The sequence below is a fragment of the Pollachius pollachius genome, assembly GCF_949987615.1.
Source record: "Pollachius pollachius genome assembly, chromosome: 2".
Lineage (NCBI taxonomy): Eukaryota > Metazoa > Chordata > Actinopteri > Gadiformes > Gadidae > Pollachius > Pollachius pollachius.
Window position 1 is genome coordinate 26,130,779 of NC_136935.1, and position 26,193 is coordinate 26,156,971.

The 26,193-nt window shown below is 42.2% G+C and overlaps 1 protein-coding gene across 1 annotated transcript in view; it reads right to left on the minus strand.

Annotated features, from left to right (window-relative positions):
- The window catches only part of sgcz (sarcoglycan zeta), a gene marked incomplete at both ends in the record, with an annotated part of 471,678 nt that overhangs the window by 87,433 nt on the left and 358,052 nt on the right, over positions 1-26,193 (minus strand). The window contains one exon of the mRNA XM_079759103.1: positions 18,028-18,100. Coding sequence (XP_079615229.1) covers positions 18,028-18,100 — 73 coding nt within the window. The remainder of the gene's footprint in view (positions 1-18,027; positions 18,101-26,193) is intronic.

Consider the following 26,193-nt stretch of genomic DNA (forward strand, 5'->3'; position numbering starts at 1 on the left):
GAAAAAACCAGAGGGGGGGATAATTTTGAGAAACATTTTAAAATGTTTCAAAATGAAGACGGACCCTGTGTATTTTGGTTGTTAATTATTACGATGTAATGGTGAAAATACTTTGGGTGGGGGGGATAATTTTTATCCCCACCGAGGATAAAAATAATCCAGCAGAGGGTAGGACGTGTAAACCAGAGGGGGGGATAATCCCCACCGGCAAATCACACCCTGTATATATATATATATATAGAGAGAGAGAGAGAGAGAGAGAGAGAGAGAAATTGTGTCCCCTTCTTCTTCGAGCACATTCTCCTCCTGCTTCAGGTCTTCCTCTTCCTCTACCTCCACCTCTACATCTGGCGATGAGAGAGAGAGAGAGAGAGGATGCGTTGCATAGACGCCTCTGTTGCTCTTTCTTCTCAATAAGTCTCGGGGGCCCCAACGGTGTCCTCAGATAACCCGATACCATCAGTGGGGAGGGCATGAGAGGACACCCTGACAGGGGCCAGATGAGGGTAGTGCAGGAGCAGGGGATGATAGGCAGTGTGTCAGCTATTTTTTATTCTTTGCCGTCACTGTTTTGCCATCAAGCAAGTCATTCAAGCGCCAAATAATAGCATGTCAAGAGAATGGTATGTCTATCTGCATGAAGACACTCTATCTCCGCTCAGAAATGTTTTTTTCCAATGATCAGGAACTCTCCATCCATCGGCTGATTGGAACACTTGATTGAAATGTCTCTTTTTATGTATGTGTAAACGGCGTCATGTGGCCTCTTGTACCTCGGTTACCTCATGCTATCTCAAACCAACAGTGAAGCCTCCTACTTGTGTCTGTTTATAATCTGACAGAATGTCTGTCTGCTGGCTGACTGATTGAATAAATAACTGCTTCTCTGCGGCTCCTCTCTCTCGAAGCCTTTTGGTTTCTATTTTCAGTTAGCGATTGATTGATTGGCCTTTTTTCTTTGCCTCAGACTCTCTCTGCCAGCCCTCCGCTAAGTGTCTGTGGTCTTGGTATCTATCCCCCTCTCTGTTTCATATGTCATCATCTCCCAGCCTCCCACGTCCAGTCCACTCCCTTCCCTTCCTATGCCCTCTCCTTACCTCCATGCAAACACGATTTATCCTTCACTTTGGTATGATTACCATTTAAATATGATACTCAGGGAGGTCAAACGTGTTGTGATTGTAGAACGCAACACTCAAGGGGGACTTCTGGGCTCTAACTTACAACCCAAATATAAACCGCTTTTTCACCTTTCTTCATCTCTTCTCATTAGTCAGGATCACATGCATATTCAAAGTGTCAAGTGGTGTTGGAATCAATAAACGTCAACCAACACACAATTCTGCTTGCGGGCGTAACAAACGCCCTCCCCTTCTGCCATCAAGGTCTGCTTGGAGACAAGCGTCATTAGTTCTGGAGCCGTTATTAGCAAACTTCCAAATTAATCTCTCATTTCTATCGAAGACGCTACAAGGGCATATATATATTATGAACATCTTTGCTAGCCTGTTCAACTTCAGCGGACTTTTATGAATGACCCCAAAGGCCTTAAAGTACGGGGGGGCGGGGGGGGGGGGGGGGGGGGGGGAATCATATACTTCGGCTTATGCAATGAACTACCCACTTAAATGCAGGATGTTCATTTACAAGATTAGTTTCATTTAATTTACAGATGATTTATAAGGGCCTTTCTGTAATATAGACACTGTATAGACACAATCTGACTTTCAGAGGTGGGAAGTGACCAAGAACAAAGACTTTGTTAATGTACTTAAGTTCATTTTTCAGGTTTCTTTATTCCTTTCATTTTCAAAACAGACTTGTTACGAGACGAGGGAGACCTCACAATAGAGAAAGGGCTTCTGATGAAAGTGGACCCTCTACCGATGAAGGAGTTCCGGAGCAGCACAAAAAATTCCAGTACACTGCCTTTTGTAAGGGAACCATTTGAAGCTGTCGGCTCAAAGAACGATTCTTGAGGAATCCGTTGCGTCTTATGCAAACCTAAAAACCATTCTGGCATTCAAGAAGTCTATGCCTGGTGTTGTTTTGGCAGCTCATGGCAGGTGCTGCCTCGCTGTTTCTCAAAAACCGCAATATTTCTTTACAACAGCAGTACCATGCAACATGCAGTAACACCGTTAAAAGTAACATGCTTAATCTCAAGATCATCGCATGGATTGTCGTATACGTCCTGGCTATTATTGTCAATTCAGTCCAACCGTGTTTGGTCACCTCATTGATTCAACAACAACTTTCGGGTAGCAGGCCAACCATGGATAACAAACATTTAGTACTCCCCTTACAGAGTGGATTTACTGGCATGCGCTTGGCTACTGGACAATTTGCTATGTACTACAGTGTTCTTAATCACGGAAAAGCGAACTTGCATAATATCAAGTACAAAAACAAAAACAAAACCACAAAGTCTCCAAAAGTTTCCTGGAAATTCACGGGCTACCTGCTCTTCACGCTCCTACTTGCGGGAGATGTGCACGCAAATCCCGGACCAACTGTGAGGGATATGGACAAAGACCAATATCACTCAACTGCACATGCTGCGAACACACCTTCTTGCCTCGATGGAATTGCATCCTACGTTGGATATACTGGGGCTGGTGACGATCACTATGCCACCGAGGTCAACGGACTGGGTGAGTTCTCTGCTAATCCATCAGAAACACTTCATGTTGCTATGCGCTACCAAATGTCCAAATGACGAACGCTGGACCATCGAAAAGGGTTAATCATGCAATTGTGAAAAACCGTGGCTTCAGACTTTTCAAAACAGTTAACCAGGCGCGCATACTCTGGAATCGCCAAGTCAAACCAAGAGGATTATTAGGGGGACATCCTAACATTCGAAGTGCCATGCCCAAAAGTGAACAGCTACAGCATCTCCTGCATGTATCCAATTTGGACTTTTTATGCTTAACAGAGACATGGTTGCACGAACACTCTCCTGCTGACATTTTAAAAGTGGATGGTTATAATATGTTTCGTCGGGATAGACATGTTGGTCGGGGAGGGGGTGTGTTAATTTTTGTTAAGAACAGTATAAATTGTTGACAAATAACATGGTCACGTGATTATGACTTGGAATGTATAGGCCTCCAACTAATACTGTCAGTACAAATGTCATTCACTGTTATTGGAATTTACAGACTGCCATCTGCTAAAAGTGTGTTCTTTGAGGAATTAAATGCTCTTGTCAAAGAATGTGATAGCAAGAATGAAATCATTTCATTAGGAGATTTTAATATCAACTGGCTAGCTAAATCAAAGAGAAAGCTGTTAAAAGTGTTAGCAAATGTATTTGATTTTCAGAAGGTTATCGAAGGCCCTTCAAGAATAACTTCCTCCTCACAAACTATAATTGACCTAGTCTTTACCAATAGGCCGGAAAGAATAAAGAAATCCTATAATTTAGTCACAGGACTGTCTGACCACAACATGATCCTAAGAAAGTTTAACAAAAGGAGGTTCAATGAAACATCATGCAAAAAACAGTGTAAAATCCCTTACAACAAGCTAAGTGATCACTTCCCCAAATCAATTGAGGAAGTGAACTGGAATGACACTTTGTTGAGCAATGTATGGAGGATAACTCTAAATCCTTCAAGGCTAAACTCCATAGTATTATACATGGTTTTATGCGAAAAGTAAAATCCAAACCTGGACAAACTAACTATCTACCATGGTTAAATGATAAATTACAGTCACTTATGAAGCAGAGGGACCAAGCTTTGAAAATGGCCCTCAAAAATAAGTCAGAACATGAAAGTCGTTCATTTATTACACTAAGAAACGGAGTCGTAAAGGAGGTAAGACTAGCTAAAGCAACATTTTTTATTAATGCCATCACCGAGGCCAAGAGAAATGAAATATGGAAAAATCATAAAAAATTAAGTGAAAAATGTTCTAAAAGCAAAACAATAGAACTGAATATAGAGGGAAGTCTCATCAATGATCGAAGTAAAGTGGCAACAGCTTTTAACACTTATTTTATTGACTCTATTAATGAATTAACGCTGAACATCCCTAGATCTAGCAACATTACAACTCCCATAAATACTGATGCGCCCATTCTGACTTTTAGAGAAATAACTGTCTCCAAAGTAAATCATATTATTTCCTCTCTTAAATGTTCCAAATCAAAGGTTAAATGAGGTAGATAATGTTTTTCTCAAAACAAACAAAGAGGCACTCATTTCACCTATTACAAAGAATGTAAACCAATCCATTGAGGAAGGATGTTTCCAAGTGTTTGGAAAACTAGTATAATCACACCATTATTCAAAGCAGGGAACCCCATGGTCACAAGCAACTATAGACCAATTAGTATCTTACCAACTGTATCAAAAGTTGCTGAAAAATGGATATTTGAACAGATTATAACACATCTCAATACATCCTCCTTCTCATTGCATCCATTGCAGTTTTGATTTCATAAACATCATTCCACTGAAACAGCAAACTGTTACCTTCTGGAAAATATCAAGGCTAGACTGGACAAGGGAGGCATAGTGGGAGCCGTCTAACTTGATCTTAAAAAAGCCTTTGATACTGTCAACCATGACATTTAAATGCAAAGTTAACTAAGTTGAATTCTCACCTAGTGTGATAACATGGAATAAATCATATCTTGCAGAGTGGAAACAATGTCAAAAACGGTGTCCGTGTCCCACAGGGCTCTACTTTAGGCCCTTTATTGTTCAGTTTGTACATAAATTACCTTCCTGACGCTTGTCCACCTGAACTATCAGCTGCCATGGTCTATGTTTCTAAGTGGTTGACCATTTCATGTTTACATCTCAATTTTAGCAAGTCTGTATGTATGTTTTTTTCAAAGTCTGCTAATGAAGATCCTGAGACTGCTGTTTTAGTAGCAGGGAGAATGTTATTCGTTATGAATGAATATAAGTATCTTGGTATCGTAATTGACTCAAAACTCACTTATAAAACTGTGAAAAAGGTTGTGAACAGAATCAAATTCAGTTACAACCCTCTAGACAAAATCGATTTGCTTGTGATGTTGACAGTTTGTGAGTGTTGCGTCGTTCAGTGAGTGAGAGGTTGCGGGCGCACAGTTTAGGCTGCCAGACGGCGATGCAAGGAACTTTTATAAACGCAATATTGTTATCCCGCAGTAATCAGCCCGACAGCCCTGAAACGTTAACGGCCCACTGGGAATTCTCCCGACTCTCCCGATTACCACTCTGCCACCGTGTGTGTACCAATTGAATTTAGGAATAATATAAACAAACTATTTCACTAAATCCATAAAGCAATGGCTACTGGACAAACAAACATGTAACCATAGGGAATGTGTTACCTTGAGTGTGGTACTGCTATACTAACCTCCCTCTTGTCTGTGATTGTGAGCTTACTAACTGCTTAAGGGTTCTATTTGATGTTTTTTGTTTGTTATTCTCTTCACCTTTAATCCTTTTCATTCTGGCATGTTACATTACATCTTTGTTATCTTAGTTTGTATCCTTGTCCATGTAATGTCAATGTCAATCATTTGCCTAACTATATGCTGTGTTGTTTTTATGCTTTTGTATGTTCTAACATCAACCTGCCAGGGACTACAGTTTGTGGCAACCCGGCCCTGACACAGCGGCCCTGGAAGCCCAGGGGCCAGGTGATACAGGCGGTCTACCACCTTTTTCCCCCAGAGGGCACCAGGGACTGCATTAGCACAAACGCAAATGGGAAACGCCTGTGAAGGATGAAGGCAATCAGATGCAGGTGAGGGGTATAAAAGAGGCAGATACACTGACTAATGAGAACGTGTGGGTCCAGTATAGGATCACGGACAAGACCGAGATTCGCTCCCTGGACGGACATTTGCTCCAGAGACACGTTCCATAGGAGGCCGACGGACCACAGGGACGGACTGCCACATCCAAAGACCGCGAAAGAGCATGAGAGAGAGGACCGGAGCGTCCACAGTGTCTCACGGAGCCCAGACTTAGATTTGTAGTTTTGCCGTGGAGGGTGATTGCTATGCCCCATGCTATGATTTGGATTCAATAAATGTGCCTTTTTTGCTTGTTTTTGCATCAGAGACTTGCACTGATTGGGGGGCGGTGGAACCGGGTTACCACATATGGTGGAGGATGTGGGCTATCCGACTGCGCTACAGATTTTTTTATTCTATTTTTTTGGAACACCCGACCCCGAATGCAGAACCCAGACGGAGCTGCGGCCGCCGCCCTGAGAGACGCTGCCGAGGAAAGAGCACTCCTCCGGCAGGCGGTCATACGTCTCGAAATGCGCACGACGGCCGCCTCGCCGATCTCGGCGCCCACCAGCCGCCTCACCAAATAAGGACTGGAGAACGATGTGGGGGCATACCTCGAAATTTTCGAGAGGACGGCCTGGAGAGAAAAATGGCCGGAGGACCAGTGGGCCCACATTTTGGCCCCCTTCCTCACTGGACCCGCCCAGCAGGCGAGTCAGGACTTAACCCCAGAACAAGCAAGACAGTACCAGATACTCAAGCAGGTGGTTTTGTCATACTATGGACACAGCCTTGCTGCCCAGGCCCAATGGTTCCATGACTGGCGGTTCGACCCCAAGGGCACCGTGAGGTCCCAGATCGCTCAGCACGCTCGGCTCATTAGAAGATGGCTCGTTGGAGATGACAGCCCCAGCGCTCTCGGGTGTTACTGGACAACACCATCCGCCAGCTTCCACCGGACGCCCAGAGAACCCTCGCCACCAGCCACCCAAACACAGTGGATGAGCTGATTCGCGGAGAACTGACAGGTTGCCCAACAGCTGAGCAGCGTCGTCTGGCCACAGCCCCTGCCGTTTGAGACCCGTAGGGACCGACAGGGATCGGAACCACCTCGACGGATAGCTTCGCTGAGACCGCAGACCCAACCGCCGGAAGTGAGAGAGGAATGGTGCTGCTTTAAATGTGGCCAAAAAAACCTAGCCGTCGGAAGGGCGGGGGAGCCCATGGAGGTTGCCTGCATACATGGGGACACCTGCACTTATGCCACATGCCATGTGGTCGCGCGGACCCCCCGAGGGGCCTTCACAGTAAGGGCCGGGATCATACCCAATCTCCCAGTGCCCCTACTGATTTGGGGAGTTTGCCCCATCTTCCACCGGCTATGGAATGCAGAGCAAGGACCCAGACCGCCCCGACCGCAGCTGAGGCGACGCAGACAACCGGTTGAACATGCCTACTGGGCTCGGGCGCCCCACTCCTCCCCAGCAGAGACATCTGGAAAGAGGGAGACTTCACCGGGAGAGACGGTCCAACACCACCAGGCACACCAGCCCGCCCGACCAGCAAGACTCCCTGCCTGGACCCATCGGGGTCCATTGACACCATGACAGCGTCGGAAAAGTCTGCCGTTCTAGGGAAGGCGGAGAGTTTTGTCCTCTCCCGCGGGGTCAGGCTGTGCGAGTGATTAGCAGCCGCTGTTCTCCAATTCCTTTGACTGTTTTTAACTGTTTGAATCGTTTTTAACCGATGCCCACTGACTCCGCTACTGCAAGTGATCTTTTTGCATCTATTGACTCTTGCTTTATTTTATTGTTACCCAGCGTGTGTCTTAGCTTGGACTAGCATTACCTGTTGCGTGCTGGGCTGCTGGGCTGCCCTCACCTCCGCTGCCTGAAGTCTTCCCCTGGATTAACAACAATGTTGATCGACAAGCGTTCTGTGTGGTATGTGCTCGGCTGGACTTCCCTATCCTTCATATTCAATCTCTTGACAGTGGCAGTACTCCAATACACAGCCGCTGAGTTCCTGCAGCTACGTTTTCACCTGCCCGATCTTCCACCGGCTTTCCACCGCCATGACTTCCCTCGGCCTTTTGGTCAAAAATATGTTCACAAATATACAATATAAACAATACAAACAATATAAATGTTCAAATATGTGGATCCCGACGGAGCTTTCGCATTGACGACAGCAACCAGATCCATTCCTTCTGGTCCTCTTCTCTTCATCCCCCAGGAATCACCGGACATAAAGCTGACTACAGTGTGTTAGCCAGCCTAGCCAGGTCGGCTAACATCAATACCAAACACCAACACAACAACGTCAACTTCGGCCTATTCAACATCCGCTCTCTTACAAGCAAGGGTCCTCTCCTCTAGGAGCTCCTTACTGACCGTAAGCTTGATTTCCTCTGTTTAACTGAAACTTGGCAACAGCCAACGACTTTTCATAATTTAACGAATCCACTCCTCCCGGGTTTGTTTACTCTGTCACAATCGATAACTCCTCAGTCTCGTTCTCCCCTCACGTTAAGAGTCTGGGTGTTATCCTCGACAGCACACTATCATTCCAAGCTCACATCAATAACATCACCAGGTCTGCCATTTACCATCTGGGCAACATCAACCGCCTCCGCCCATCCCTCACAGCCCATAGCACAGCCATCCTTGTTCACACCCTGGTAACATCACACATTGACTACTGCAACTCCCTTCTCCCATCCCTAATTCTGACACCCTTTCCACTTTCAAGTCACATCTCTTTTAACTGGCATATTCCATCTAATCATTGTCTATCACCCATTTCACCCCACCTGTGTAAATTGTTTATATGTGTCTTGTTCTGTTTTTTTATTATTGTTGTTTTTGTTCTTTATAACTCTAACCTGTAAGGTGACCTTAGGTGCTCTGAGAGGCGCCCTCAAATAAAATGAATTATTATTATTATTAATTACAGTGTGTGATGAAATCACTGAACCACTTCAGGGGGCAAGGCCAGTTCAAACAGGAGGAAGGGAGAGAAGTGAAGCAGAGGAACAGGGGGATACATAGGCTGTGAAGTTGGTTGAAACTGGAACCATTATGGAGGAAGATGATGGCCTGGAGTACCAACGGCAAGAGCCCTTCTGAACCTGGTATACACTGATGATGTCAGTCCAGTCTATAGGAGGATCTCTCGTTCAGTGCTTTCAAAGTGCTGTCTCCATGGAACCCGAGTGACATATCCAACATGGCCGCAGAGATAATCAAAGACAAATGTAAACTCCAGCTCTTGAGGCCAAATTAATTAAGTGGAATTGTCTTTTCCTGGCTGCCGAGAGGGTTGATAGGATGGTGAGAGAACAAGGAGAAGAACCATCAAATGCAGGGCCCCTCAAACCCCCACCTCTGTACCACATCATTTTCAAAACGCAATGACCTATTTATTAATGCATGGCTTACTGTTAAGGATAGAAAACATTTGGCTATTTTGTAATTATCAATTTTCCATTATGTAGGAAAAGTGCTATAGTCCTTATTCACCAAAATATATAACATTTGGAAAATGTATATTGTTTCCTTTGTTAACTTTAATGCCATTAACAGACATTATCAGGCAATTTTCATTTAATAATACCATCCAGAAATTAGACCCACATGTCTGTGTATGGATATATATATATATATATATATATATTATAGCTATATTTTCACTAACTGATGTTAAAATCCTGCAAAAAATAGGCCATTTTAGTTGTAGCTGGGTCCATGTGTTCATCATGAAACATGGCTTTCTGCAGCCAGTTATGTTCTCTTTCCTGTTTTGCAGGTTCACTCCTGCTGAGTTTCGTTTCTCACAGAATATGTGAAGTCCATGAACCCATTTGCAAAAGACCTGGATGTTGTTCAAGGAGAGGCCAGGGTGCAGATGAGATGACGGGTCCCTAGAGTAACAACACTCCAGGTTAAGCTCCAGCAACTTCACATTTCCTCCCAGTTCGGGGGGCCTTCGGTGGATGCTTTTCTAGCAGGGCTTTCGGACCGATGCTTGCTGATCATGAGCTAATTACTGCTGCAATCTCGGCCCCAAGTTCAGAACATGCTGAACAAATGACAAAGGTATCCTAAAACTTGTTTGAAGTACCCATAACATACTGAGCACCCTTTGAGAGGCTTCTCAGCACTGCAGGACTGGTTTTAGACACAAAAGGCTTCCCACCTCAGCTGCCTGTGAGAGGCTTCTCAGCGCTGCAGGACTGGTTTTAGACCCAATCGGCTCCCCACCGCAGCTGCCTGTGAGAGGCTTCTCAGCACTGCAAGAATGGTTTTAGACCAAAAAGGTTTTGCTTGGTTCAAAGCACTTTGAGAACCAGCTTCTGCTGAGCCCGAACAATAGTGAGCGCATCGAGGGAATTCCAAATGAAAGAGTCCATGGGTCATACCTGCATCTTGCACAGAAACAGCCGGTAGAAATTTCAGAGCGCTTGTTTTCTCTTTTATACTTTGTTCTTTACCACTTGAACTCAAGTAAGGAAGTTTATTCTGTACTTCAACTTTTAAATCTACTCAAGTAGAAATACATGTCTTTAAAAAAATGCATGAGTAAAGAATGTGTGTACTTTTTCCACCATTGCTGTCTTTACTTTCTTCCATGTTCCATGTCCTTCTCTCCCCTTTATTAAACCTTAGGATATTTTTTCACACACACACACACACACACACACACACAAAACACACAGAGCTACACAGCTACACACACTAGAGAGAACACCAACATGTGTGCCCAGTGTGATACATGGTATATGAAGTTCAGAGGTCAGGGCGGCAAACAGAGCAGCCATACCGGCTGCTCTGTTTGAGGTCAGACAGTGACACTATGTCTGCATGGAGACTACGGGTGGGCAGAGAGCAGTATTTGTATCTGTATTTGTCGAGACAGCATAAAACAAAACAAAATAATCCTGTTTTTGTTTCTTTAGAAGTGTTTTTAAATTAGTTATTATAATAATTATTAACACTTAAATTGTAGGAAAGGCGATATCTTGTCAAAGATTGCAACATACAACCTATCCTACCGTTAAATGTATTATTGGTTTTCATACTCATAATCCAAGCAATAATGTATAACCATGGAAATAATTGAAAAGAAAACCCTTTAAAATGGAGTCAGTTCCTAATTCACAATCAAACCAATCAATATTCTGAACCCGCACCCACCTCCCTGTTTGGAGGACACTGAACAGACTCAAATAAGCGTTCTTATTAGTGACACACAGGCAGTGAGTCCAGCGTGGAGGTGAACTAGCTACATTGCCAGACCAAAGCTCATCTCCTCCCGGTCAAACAAAATCTGCTTCACATATTGCAGGTTCCCACAGGAAAACAAAAGAGAAGTTATTGGAGTTATTATAAATGTTATTATAAACTCAGCAAAAACAGTTGAAGTAAAAATAAGACAGATCAAAAACAGAATAGTGGTGTAGCAATGTCTTGCGTTCTGCTTCTGTTTTAATAAGTTTGAACTGCTCTCTCAGTCTGCTCTGCTCCTCCCTCCACTCTGATCAGGCATTTTTACACTGCCAAAACAGTACGGTCGCAGCTTGGCACGCCCTGCAATTTCACTTTCTTGCCCGTATAAAACCAAGGGGTTATGATCCCCCTTCGCCAAGGAATCTGCTTTCTCGGTTCACGAGAGAAGGAGGGGCTATGCACGAGAGAAGACCTCTTTAGAATAATTTGCATACTCTGAATCTTTAATTTATGTAGGATTCAAGACACTCGCATGCAAGAATGAGTATACATCTGAGTGTAGGCTACAAATTCGATTTACCCTTTACGGTATCACTTTATATTAAGGTCCTTGTAATAAGCCTTTGTTAATAGGTAATAAGACACTTATTATATGCTTATAAACATTAATTGGTGTTAAAACTATCTATAAGTTTTAATAATAACATAATAAACATGTTTATTGTGAGATATAAGACTTATATAAGCACTTATAAGAAACTTGTTAACTATTTATTGATTGCTCAATAACATTAATAATAGTCTAATGAGTTTCTTATAGTTGTTAATAAAAGCATTACAAAACCATTTATTGAGTCGTACTAACTTATCTATTTTGTCATTGTTAAACCTTAACTAAGCCTTTTTAATGCTTATAAAGGTTAATAAATCCTTTATCAAACTGCTAGTTATGCATTTTGCAGGTACAGCATCTAAAGCGGGAACATAGCTTATTAAGGTTAATAAGTCTGCACATGTTGAGTGAGTGTGATCTGTTTGGTGCCTCATATAATATCCTTTAAAGGCTTTTATCTTGAAGGTAATTTTAGACCAGAAGTTATGTTTATGCAAGTGGATGATGGCTTGACGCATATGCTTGATGAAGTGTTTGATGAACGTTTGGAGAACATGTCGGAATCGTCAGCACGAGCACCCCAAACCAACAACTGAAAGACAAAAGACAGGAACAAGCACAGAAAACATGGATAAGAGGAAGAGGTCTGAACTGGAGGATGACTTTCTGGTAAGTTTAAGAATGTAATGCTATAGTAACGGTAGCTGGTTCTAGCTAGATAGCTGTTTGCTAGCAAACTTTTTTGGCTTACATTACTTTCTTTCAGAGGCTTTGGCGTGCTTCATTTGAGATAAAGTTTAGCCTATGCTATCATGTGAAACTAGGTAAACAAATATATCTAATTCTAACAGTTGTTTCATGAATCCATGTCTAAATTGCTTAATGCTTATTGTAACCTGTCTGCTAACTGTCTATGGTGGTCAATGTTCTTTGTGTTCCTTTAAACAGTAACAAGAAAGACCAGCCAGAAGAAGTCTCAACCATCCCCTGAGGCCATGGAGAAGCCGGACTCGGATTGGTCTAGTCCGTTTTTTTAAATGTTGATGTTGAAGAATATTTTTCATTAAAGTTGTAAAAGTTGTTAAAATTATATATATATATATATATATATATATATATATATATATATATATATATATATATAAATAAAATATATATTTTTTCAAAAGAGCCATTAAAGTGTGTTTTTGTGCTTCACCGCCATAACATTGTATTTACAGTATATGTCTTTTTTTATTTCTCATTTTATCAACCTTGATAACATATAGTACTCATTCAGTTCTCATCAACCATCTCTACTGGACCGAAGCTTCCACCCCTACAGGAGATCCAGATGAGATGCAGGCAAAATGGCAGAGTATGATAAATCATATACAGGATATACATGAACACAGCACTCCTGCATTTCCCAGCTGCGCACATCCAAAGTTGGAAGAGGCGAGAAACAAGGAGTGGCTGGAACCAGGTACAACACAGTAGCCTATGTAAAAAGATGTGTTTTGAGGCTAAACTTTTTTCAGTGCATGATAAGGAATTGTTTAGTTTGGTTTATCAATACATAACCCCATGTGTACTAATAATTACTTTTGCTATGAGATGCGACAGACTATATGAGAGAATATGTTTCATGCAGGATCACCAGCAGCCACTAAACTGGAGAGTAGCTGCCAGGAAAGCACTGGTGAGAGATGTTCGACAATTGTCACCTCAGCATCAGACATTTTCCCTGGAGGCCTACCATTCCCTCATTCTACACTTTGCTCCCAAAGACACTGGTTTCTCTTTTCTTGGGATCTTGGGCAGGTAGTGTTATCACTTAAAAGTATCGATACTAATAAAATTTGGTAATGTGACATTTTGCAATTTCAGGATATTGGTATACTTTTGTACTTTTGTGCACGTGCAACACTAACAGCAGGTAAATGGTGATGAAATGAATATGACTAAAAAGTAATGTAGTGTTGTATAGCAGACCAAAATGTTATTAATAACAGCATTACATATTGTGTGCAAAAGTTGAGTCATTGTCTTGGACCCATTTGAACTGAAAACATTAATCTCATGTATTGTATTTCTGTTGCATTAGACTGTGTTGGGTTAACTTTGGAGACGTAATGTTCTATCTACTTGTCTCCTACAGACTTCTCTTGGCGGCCCTACATTTTACCAGTAATGGCAACAGAGATGTAGCTCGAACCAGTGAGGGTGAGGCACGCTTAGTTTGTTAGTTAGTTTATTAGCCTGAAAAAAAATCCCAAAAATGCATACATGGCACTGAGTTGATGGTATAGTGTATGATGACAACATGAATGTACTGAGTGAATGAGATGATGAGAATGTATTTTTTATTGACTATTTATTATGCTACCTTTCTTTTTTTTTAATGAGTCCAGTATGTGAGTGCATTGAATTTCCTGTGCAATGACAAATAAATCGAATCTAATCTAATACATTTTACCAGCACAGTTTGTTTCACTATGAATTTATTCATTGTCTTCCAAACGGGCCCCTGGAAACCTTTTATATCCTTGTCCTTCTCCTGCAAACTGCCTCCTTATTGCTGCAACAACACACGAAGGTATGGCTTTCCTGATGTCCCTGCCTAGAACTCCGTACGCCCAGTGGACAACCTGCCTGTATGCTGTGTATCGGAACTGACTGGTGGAGATGGGGCCATAATTTAATTTTGATCATACAATGTTTTCATAGTAAACAATTTCAATGGTAAATATTGCATGTCCTGTTGGCTGATAAATCCTTGCTCCTGTCTGAACTTCATGTAAGCTATCTGCAGCACAAAAGGATTCAGACAGGGAGCTTCAAACCCTGGATTGAGTGTGAGGCAGGCAATATCTTCTGGGGATCTAGGTTTTGGACAAGGGACTAATAGGCGTCAACCTCACTACAGCACACACTCTCCACTGCTGACGGCATAGCCTCACATCTACCACACAAGCATCTGTTAAACAAATTGTGCTAAGATAAACTCACTCTCCTTGCCTTGTAAGAAATGACATGTTATTTCCTAAAGCTTAGGTAAGTGAGATACACCCCATCCTCCATTTATGCACAGTATAGGCTGTCAATTAGATGCAATTTCTCTGCATGCCTTACACCCAGTATCGGTTATTATATAAACACTATTTACCCCCAGTTTACTGGTTCTGGTGGGATGGATTTAACTAGACGAAGCATAAATGGACATATATACCAGGCACGTAGCCACATAAGGGCCAACGTGGGCCAGTGCCACTATGATTTACAGCTGGCCTACAGTATCAGAATCGCCCGGCAATAACTTGAAATTCAAGGAACGAAAAAATACCCCATATTATAATGTCATACAAAATTGTGTGAGATAAATTTTATTTGAATTAAGTATCATTGTTACAAATATATCAAAAAAAATCTATTTTAGTTCATTTTTAATATTCTGAGCTTAATTTTGATTGGGTAAAGCTATGTAGGCGGCCACAGTGTGCGTCCGTAAGTTGTGTCCACAATCGCTGGAATTTTAAGCGATTCTGTTATGCGTGGTCGCCTGAGTTTGAGAGAGTCTTCCCCTTGTGACCGCCGTGTTTCTGTTCTGCCAATTCATTCTCAACCATGGCCAGTCTTTACTGGTTGTGGAAGTACCAGTCTCGTCAGACAAACCAAAGCGTCGTTTAGTATTCATAATATCATCCGGAGGCGCACACATCTTATGGTCCTGTTCTATAAAATATTATAATCTAGAACACTCCGCGAGCTCCGGCGGGAGTCCTGGATCTATATATCTAAATAATATAAGATGATATAATATATAGATATCTGTATAATAAATATCTTACCAGTTACTCAAGTTACCCATGTGCGCATGTGCCAAGCAGCCTGCAGCTCACACACACACACAGCACACGCAAATGCATACATACACTGCAAGCACGCACATACACACCGCATACACACACGCACATGTGCACAAACATACATGGAAACGCACACACACACACGCACACGCACACACCGCACACCAAGACAAAGGCAGCGACACATACATGGAAGCGCACACACACGCACGCACACACGCACGAGCACACACTGTACGTCAAGACAAAGGCAGCGAGACACTGGCCGAGCTAAGACATTATATTTTTAAACCTATCGGCTCCGCCAGGGACACACGCGCAGGTAAGAACACATGCACGCGCATACGCCACAGCGACACTCGCCAAGGTAAGACGTTATGTTTTTAAACATAACTACTCCGCCGTCGACAAACTCTACCAGGAAACACATTCTGTCTATAGACTGTAGAAATTGCAATAAAAAAAGGGAAGAGACAATTTCTCACCTCGACAAGCAACGGTGGGTTGTTCATTTTGTCATATAAAAAACGTTAAATTAAACGTCACACCGACCGGCATATCAACACATAAGTCACGTGATCTTAAAGAGACAGTGTCCCTATAACACAGAACGAAAACATGTCTATAACACAGCATGGTGAATTATGTCTATAGAGCCCACCACAAGACTACACTTTGCTCAATTGTTGCTCAAATGTAATTTGACTCTCCTCCTTGAGCCTCCCGAAATTTCTTTGTACGTTATTGCTCAAACTTAATATTTCTCTTCTCCTTGAGCCTCCCAAAATGTCTTGCAATATTGATATCCCCCCCCTCCCCCCTGTTTTAGTTTTATTTATCTTATTTTCTCTGTGTATGCTATGTGTGACTGTAGGCTACTGCTGACTGTCTTGGCCAGGACACTGGAAGCGATGTTTAATCTCAATGATGATTAATATTTTCAACTAACCAATAGTAGTTGCCTTGCATTTTAAAATGTCAGTGCACTTTTTGGCCCTGAATAACAGTAAACGATATTTAATAATTGATTTGCATGCATAGTATACTACACTTTCCATTGAACAATTACCCCTGTTACCATAAATTTACTAATTTTATAATGTAATCAAATGCTAACACACAAGCTGCTTCGAGACACACGTGTAAGTCCTGATATTCTCCTGATGGGCCGTATGTGTGAACAACATACCCTGAAATTTATACCTTGAAAATCTCTTGAATAATACTACCCCTGAGTATTTTCTCCGTAGGAAATGTAAATTACCTGTCTGAATGAGGAGTACAAAGTCTGTATTTCACACACCACTTCAGTGGGCATGTTGATGACGCTTCTGCATGTCATTGTGTGGCACCCTAAATGATAATCAGCCTGTTGCCTTTTGTTTGCTGAATGGTTAAAAAATGTTTAAATTTTGGTGAACGAATGTTATACATTGTAAAATTATAGGAAAAATGTTATTATATTATGCGCTCAGAAATTTGTTACATTATCGACTGGGGTTTCCACATTATTGCTATGGGTTTAATTACAACTAGAGGTTGAGAAAACTCTAGTAATATATAATATCACGGCCAAAAGCTGTGTGTGCCTCCAGATGATATAATGAATCGTAACGACTGCGTCGGGTTTTCCGACGTCTCTGGTTCTTCCACTTCCACATCAATCTGAAGCACAGATTGAATCAAGACATGGACGAGAAAGGGATTGTTGCCGTTTGCAGACTCCCAGAGCTCCTGCCGGACTCCCAGACTCCTGCCGGAGCTGAATTCCGGCAAGAGCTCAGCTCCGGGGGCCGGCGGGTTGCCATTAATCGTCTGAGCTGTGATGAAACCATGCGTTGTTTAATTTTGGGACAATTGCTGTACTGACTTTATCGGAATAAGAAAATAATGATGTAAAAAAAATAATTGTCGCAAAAGTTGAGTCTGTTGAAAAATCCTGGCTACGCTACTGATATATATACAGACAATCAGATGTAGACACAATAAAGGCCAAATCAAATTTCTGCATCCTGAACGTATGCAAAATCCACATAGATCCACGTGGCTGCTCAGACTGCACAAGCCCCTTCGGCCAGTCCATGACTGGCCTGCACCGAGACGTGTGTTCTTCTCACAGCTTAGCAATGCCTCAGCCATCTCTGCAGAGGGATGGGTCGAGTAATCAAGTAATCTTGGAAAACTGGCGTTCGTTTGGATCAATGCATCTGGCAAAATCTAGATTTTAGGTAGGGAGTAGTACACCAACGGGTCTTCAGCAGTGAATCTGAGTGAGTCTGCAACATCTCTTTCATACGAATGCATTAATTCTTCAACTTTTTGTCGATGGAGCACACTCGCTCTCCCAACTCCTTTCCCGATTTGCTCATCGGTTCATGTGCATTTGAATTCTCAAACGATATACAGCCCCCTTGTGTACACGTAAATGTGTGGTGGAAGAAGAACTGCGGGCAATTCTTCAGCTGGTCTCTGGTTCAAAATGTGGATAATGAGAAACGTGGGGAGCACAGGACTTTAAATTCAGCTTAGATAGACACGCAAACATTTATACCTCAGAAGAATCTCTGACTGAGGCGTGTTGGGACTTACTTGAGGTCCTGGAAGGGTTCAGCTCTGACGTGTGACGTCTCCACAGAATGGCCAAACACCACACCTTCATCTCCTGTGGAGAGAGAGAGAGAGAGAGAAGCTGTTCAGGACTGGTTTCTAAATATTGGAAAGAAACTGAACATTATTAGAATGACAAAAAAGATATATTTTGAATTGCAGATTGTTTCGTTACATTATTCAAAAAAACACACGCTCCCCCTGTAATTCAGACTATTTCAGATTAAAACAGTTTAGATTTTTCTGAGATAGCTATACTTTCCTTGGGCACCGCCATTATTGATAAATTGTGACGCTTCTTGTTTATTAAGAACTGATTGGTCCGATACATTTTATATCTTTGAAAATCGGCTTGATCTGCAGAAAGATACATAATGTCAAATCAGTCTCACCAGGCTAGCAAGAATGGACCGAGAAATCCATCAAATGCTGGCTTTTACACATAGCATGTGTATTGTGTTTCTATGGTGTTGAGATTCAGGTCTTCTGTGAAGAGATTCCAAAGGGCAGTTTGGGCTTTTTTGTCAAAGAGGATTGATCTAACTGCCGTGAGGGTGACTGCCATGCTCTTTCTACGTCACACTCTACTGGCTGAGAGGGTGACCTGCCACGCCCTTCTATGTCACACTCTACTGGCTGAGAGGTTGACCTGCAACACCCTTCTATGTCAAACTCTACTGGCAAAGAGGGTGACCTGCCACGCCCCTTCTACATCAACAGATGTACATCGATCAGCTCAACTCCCATTGACATCAAAATTGTAGACATCTTTTATGTGTACAATTATTTTCATTCAGTTCAGCACGTACAGCTCCTGCAGATAATTTATATTATAAATATACAGTAGGAATATAATCAAAATGAAAAACACGTCCATTCAGCGTGAATGCTGATGCGTGCAAATCTTACCTGCAATGAAACCAAACAGACTGATCACTTCCTTTAGCTACTTTGAACTTTGAATTTTACATCAACTTTGTTATGTATGGAAGTAAATCTGTCTCATCGGATTTTGAAAACCAAAAGCCATTGAATTTTAAGCACTGAATATTTATACATTGAAATAATGCATCTGGATTGTTTGCCTCTAAATTTTCAACAAATCATTTCCACATTTATTTTAAAACGTCAAAAAATTCAGAATCAAATATTCAATGTTAAAAAATTAAACTTAAATATTTTCAATGTCCCCAATTTCAACATGCGAAAGTCAGCTGCAAAATTCAATGTATAAAATTCGATCCTAACATCGGGGGACCGGGAAGGAAGAGCACTCAATCCTAGATGCTAGATCGTGGTCAAGCAAGGAAGGCGAGCGGGTGCACAGAATTCTGCGACCCAATGAAAAGTGTGACCCAAGGGAGCGCTGTTGCACATTTTCTGCAACATGCATGAGTTTGAAGCGTAGACAGGCATGAAGTCATTCATGTACGGAAACATAGCGGTAACATTTATATCGTCATTGATCACTCGGAATGGGTATTCGTTTTGTGACACCGGGCACACGTTAAGTGGCTGGAGCAAATTGGTTGATATGCCTCTGTGGTGGCATAACGAGAGTGCAACAAGCATGCAGAGCCGACAGTATTCCACACTGAGTGGCATGATACAGATGAGGATGACAAATTAAAAGCAGGTTGCTGTCGGGCGCTTCTTCCCGAGGCACGCCGTGCTTCCACTTGTACTACAGGCTGCTGCCGCTTCAGTTGCTACTCGCAATGCTGTCGGCTCTGCGCTCTCACTCCAGAGTGGGCAGCTGGCTTCAGATCAACCCAGCATCGCACCAAACGTAGGCAAAGGGACCTCGGTTCGCCCCAAATTGGTGCCCTAATAAATCGGGCTCCATAGTCCACTACAATTACAATTTACGCTGCAAATCCAGCCGAGTCACTGCAATCACACACACTTCACATGCAGTCATTATTACATCATTTAATTTATGCTGCAGTAAAAAAAACAATAAGCTGTGTGCATTACAACAAAATGATTAATAAAACAAAACACCCCACCCTCCCCTTGTTATTAAATGTGCTTAATAAATACATTTGATTTGATGTAAAATGATTCATTTTACAGACCGATACAATGGCAGTGACGCTCTTATTTCCGCTCTCCTTGCTTGACCGCGATCTAGCATCTTGGATCGATTGCTCTTTCTTGGGTCTCCGGATGTTAACACTGAATTTCATACATTGAATTTTGCAGCTGACTTTGGCATGTTGAATTTGGGGACGTTGAAAATATTTAAGTTTAATTTTTTAACGTTGAATATTTGATTTTGAATTTTTAAACATTGAAAAATAAAGGTGAAAAGGATTTGTTGAAAATTTAAAGTGTTGAATTCAGAGGCAAAAAAAATCCAGATACGTTATTTCAATAAATAAATATTCAGTGCTCAATTCAAATGCTTTTTATTTTCTAAATCCGATGAGACAGATTTACTTTCATATTCTGCACTATTTCCATATTTTAGTGACACCAATAGAGATTGTATGCTGGTTCTCACGACGTGAAAGGCCAATTTAAGGCACTTAATTAAATATAACATAATTGAAAGACAGTTGACCTGCAGGTAAAGTAGATTTAAATTAAATAAAATAGCCATATATTAAAATATAATGGCCAAAAATATTCTAATCAGCCCTTTAGCTTTGGTGCTAGATGACAGCATTCACTGCACCCTCCAGCAAAGGCATGTCTCAGCTGTGAAGAGGACGATGCCAGCGAAACATGCACGAGATGTGCAAGAGGAATTTCAGCGTTTGGGGAAGACTACTCGAGAATCGGATGATCCTGAACACTTGTCAACCAACCACGGAGCCACAGCCTGCAGTTGTGGCTCCATTCCAATAGCTTTTTTTCATTCTTTCTGTATAACAGTAACCTTGGGTCGTCTGATATTAAAATGAGGTTGTGGAGCATTTCAGAGGTAAAAACTATTTGAAAGAAGCATTTTTTACTCAAGTGTGGCAGAGGGTTTGATTCTTTAGTTTGTTTTTGGAGTGAGGTTTGGATTCAGGGTTAGGATTTTGATTCTTTGGTCTGGTTTTAGTGTTTGGTTTTGTGGTTTGGGTATCGTTTTACCGTTTGGTTTTAGGGTTAGGGTTTTGATTCTTTGGTTTTGTTTTAGAGTTAGGTTTGGATTATTTGGTTTGGATTCAGGGTTAGGGTTTTGATTATATGATTTGGTTTTATATTTAAGTTTTGATTCTTTGGTTTGGTTTAAGGGTTTGGTTTTGTGGTTTGGGTTAAGTTATAGAGCATAACAGTGACCGCCCCCTTTTTAACAGCTCTGGTTCCGAAAGTAAATTTCCTATGCATTTTCACCGTCCGTTATATAAAGAGTTTTAAGCCTGGAACCATGCTGATTGTAATCAAGGTAGTCGTAACCAGAAAACATTTGATTCGGGGCAAAAACTAATTTGGAAAACAGAAGAAAAGGCAAAGGTAGAAGACTGTGTACATTATTTTTGTGAACGAGTGAGGAACTCCTCATCCCACAAACCATTGCTGACCTTTTCACAATTGTTCCAACCCGATAGTTTAGCGCGTTTCTTATATCTTATAACCTTTGTCATTATTATGTTGTTCATATTGTCATTAGAAGTTGTCTCATATATTCTATGTGTGTTACTGTATGTGCATGTGTATGTTAGTGTTTCCTATAGTGTATTGCATTGTCATTGACATGGTACATCCCTTTGCTGTCTGCGGTCACCATGTAATAACATTACTCGTTTTTAATACATGTGAATTCAGTCGTGGATTTCAGTTATGTATTCCTTCAATATTATGTATTCCTTTGCTTTCATACTACCCAAATTACTAAAAAAGCACTGCTAGTGCCATATCATATATTTGTACTTTTATTTTTATCATATAATCTATATCAACATATTTTTTCAATCATTACAGCTAATTTTCTCTACAACTCTAACCACAACTCTAGCTTTCCATTAATATAAGTCATGGTTGCTGTGGAAACCGATCGAGTTCAGTAGCAGCAGAGTGTCTAATAAGAATAGTCTCCATAGACGGGCTCTGTTAGGAGTACCATGCCGCCTTCAAAACGCTCAGAGTTTAAGGGAGGTTCGGACCTAAGCTCGGAGGAAAGTGCTTTGAACACTCTGTTGGGTCTGAGTTTTCTTTCAAGCACCAAGAGGCAAACTTAACACCCATTCTAACATTTGCATTACGATACATTATAGCTTACAATTATAAACATCACCTGATCGATTCTCGCTCATGTTCATCCATCGCAAGCACTTCTAATAACTGATTAATCTGATTCAGTAAAGAAGCACAAAGAGGTCCCTGCGGGCATCCATACTTGTTGATGTTATGAATTCTTGTTTCACGACCGATCGTTTTTCCGGGTTTATGTCATAGCCCTTCAAAAGCCTGGGCAGATGGTATGACGCAAGCCTCAGGGACAAAGACCAAGTGCAGCAAATAAGGCAGGACATCACCAACAGTCTGCAAAACATCAACAAGACCATACTGCCAGGGAAGCTCAAGCTCTGGTGCCTGCAATTTTGACTCCTCCCTCAGGTAATGTGGCCACTCACTATCTACGAGGTCCCAATAACAACTGTGGAGAAGATGGAGCGAATCATAACTTCATAATTGAATAAATGGCTCAGGGTCCCACGCTGTCTGATTAACATCAGCCTCTACGGCAAAGGGGTCCTTGAACTGCCTATCACGAGCCTCACTGAAGAATACAAGTGCTTTAAAGTGAGACTCCATATGACTTTGAAGGACTCCAGAAAGCCTCACACAAGGCCGCTACACCTGGAGGCACAACCAGGTCCTCAAGAATCTGGCAGCAGCTCTAGAGAGCAAGAGGAATACCACCAATACCTTGCCCCTGAGAGCATCAAATTCCATCACAGCACCAACATTGATCCAAGAGGGACATAAAAAGCCCAACCATCCCCATCCCAATCGAGAAGCTGGGCAGCTAGCCAAGGCCCAGGATTGGAAGATGCTAGTAGATATTGGCCAGCAACAAATCTTTCCACCTGAGATTGCAGCCACCACCCTTAGGCCAGACATGGTACTCTGGTCCCCTTCACTGAAGTCTGTCAACATTAAAGAGCTCACAGTACCATGGGAGAATTGAACCGAAGAGGCCTATGAGCGCAATAAACTGCGCTACACAGAACTGGCAGCAGACGCACAACAACAAGGATGGAATGCGAAAATCTATCCGGTTGAAGTGGGATGAAGAGGGATTGTGGCTTCTTCCACCATCACGCTGCTGAAAGTCCTTGGTATCCATGGACAGGCTCTGCAACAGGCAATTGGATCAGTCTCTGATATGGCCGAAAGAAGCAGCCAGCGGATATGAATCAAGCAGAAGGACCCTTGCTGGGCTCATAGAACAGAAACATGGCCCACTCACTAATCCCCCACCCCCACCCCCCCTCCCTCCTCTTGAGAACCCAGGTCAGAACCCTCCTGGAAGAGGGTGAGCAAGGTATGCGGTCAGCTCTAGGCCTGACTCAGGGAAGAGGACCCCCCTGCCTTGCATGGTCCCGTGGGCTGCGCCATTTAAACAACCAGGCAATACTCTTGATTGGGCATGGGACACAAGCTCAAGCTTGATCACCCTGTAGCTGGTCACCTTTGATGAGGGTGTATAGTGTTGAAGGCCGAAACACCCCGTGATTCAAAGGTACACTACTGATGATGTGTCCCGGAATTTTCATCCTTCCCATGTCTGAGATACAGCTACCACGCTACTCTCAACATCAATGTGAAAACCATCCATTGGCACAACGGACAGTTACCATCACAGTGTTTTCATGATTATAGCCTAGAAACTTCTGAGGGGCATTTCCTGGACAAGAAGGAAGAAGGGGGCATTTCCTGGACAAGTCGGAAGAAGGGAAGGTTTACGTAAAGACACGTAAGAGCTTCCGAACCTCCGAGCTGTTTCGAAGGCGGCAACAGTCATTCACTTTCTCGGGTGCAGTAAACGTTTCCTGGTAACGGCAAGCTCCACCAATCAAAGACGTCTTGTCACACTTCAGGATTCATGGGTAATGTAGTGGTTTCAATGACATTGCGAATAAAAACGTGTTTTTCTGAAAAACGACATGTTGCCCTGATTAACGTCTGGCTTCTACAGGAGCAAATTCCATCGATTCACAATATAACGTCACGTGGTACGTATAATTTGGATGGTTATGTCATTAAGGCTTTTAATCAAAATCGCTATTATGAATGAATGGGATTTTTACTTCCGGAACCACACTGCTCTATGCAGTTTGGATTTAGGGTTAGAGTATTCATTCTTTGGTTTGGTTTTCGGGTTAGGTTTTGATTCTTTGGTTTTGTTTTAGGGTTTGGTTTTGCGGATTGGGTTTAGTTAAAAAGTTAAAGTTACTTTAGTTAAAGTTTGGTTACAGGGTTAGGGTTTTGATATTTGGTTTGGTTTTAGAGTTAAGTTTTGATTCTTTGGTTTGCTTTTCGGATTAGGCTTTGATTATTTGGTTTGGTTTTGTGGTTTCAGTTTAGTTATATAGTTTGGTTTTAGAGTTAGGTTTGATTCTTTTGTTTGGTTTTAGGGTTAAGGTTTTGATTCTTTGTCTGGTTTTAGAGTTGGAGTTTTATTTCTTCGGTTTGGTTTTTAGCTTTTATATCAACAAAGTACCTTGTGACAGGAGTGACGTATGCCCCCGCCCCGGCACTTAAGGTACTCTTTTTCAGTTTGAGTAGTGATATTGTGTTTCCCGCAACATCAGCATACAGGTGAATTAGTTTTCAAGCAAATTCCGCAGTTGTTTCAAAGTTCTAGTTGATGTTTCTAAAAGTTTTTGTTCATGTTTTCAAACAAGCTCTTCCCTTCTCTCTTGGAGAGAGTCCCAGCTAGTGAGCTGCAGGGAATGTTGAGCCCCCAAAGAGCCCCGAAAGCATGGAAACCAGCAAACAGACGGGAGGTCCCCACTAAGAAGAGTGTAAGAGCCATTTTTCCTGTTTTCCATTTATGTTGTAATGTCTGTGTTGACCACTGAGCGTTGCTGCCTTATTGCAGGCACAGGTATGAAGGGAACGTCATTTGGGTTACCTCCGTTTTTTGAACTCGGAAGGGCATACGGTTTTTGACCGCTAGTAGTACCTGTTTTACAGTTGTTACATCACTGAGGATCTATCTGAATGTATTCACATGCAATTGGTGTCATGGTGAGGAAATAAACGTGTTGCAAACCGGAGACAATCGCACGGATCATTCACTGCTTCACGCAGCTGCATAGTACAAACATTGGGGAACATCAACACAGCGCGTCAACCAGGTCACCTGGGAGTCAAATCACACAGAGCATACACCTTCGATGTGGCTCCTACAGTGCCTTGCAAAATTATTCACCCCCCTTGGCATTTTTCGTGTTTTGTTGCCTCACAACCTGGAATTAACATTGATTGTTTGAGGATTTGCATTATTTAATTTACAGAACATGCCTACAACTTTGAAGATGTTGTTTTTTTTATTGTGAAGCAAACAACAAATAGGACAAAATGACAAGAAATCAATGTGCATAACTATTCACCCCCCTTAAGTCAATACTTTGTAGAGCCACATTTTGCGGCGATCACAGCTCCAAGTCGCTTTGGAAAAGTCTCTATGAGCTTGCCACATCTTACCACTGGTATTTTTGCCCATTCCTTCTTGCAAAACTGCTCCAGCTCCTTCAAGTTGGATGGTTTGCGCTTGTGAACAGCAATCTTTAAGTCTGACCACAGATTTCCTATTGGATTGAGTTCTGGGCTTTGACTAGGCCATTCCAACACATTTATATGTTTCCCCTTAAACCACTCAAGTGTTGCTTTTGCAGTGTGTTTGTGGTCATTGTCCTGCTGGAAGGTGAACCTCTGTCCTAGCCTCAAATCACGCACAGAGTGGTACAGGTTTTGCTCAAGAACATCCCTGCATTTAGCACGATCCATCTTTCCCTCAACTCTGACCAGTTTCCCAGTCCCGGCTGCTGAAAAACATCCCCACAGCATGATGCTGCCACCACCATGTTTCACTGTGGGGATGGTGTTCTTTGGGTGATACGATGTGTTGGGTTTGCGCAAGACGTAGCGTTTTCTTTGATGGCCAAAAAGTTCAATTTTTGTCTCATCAGACCAGAGCACCTT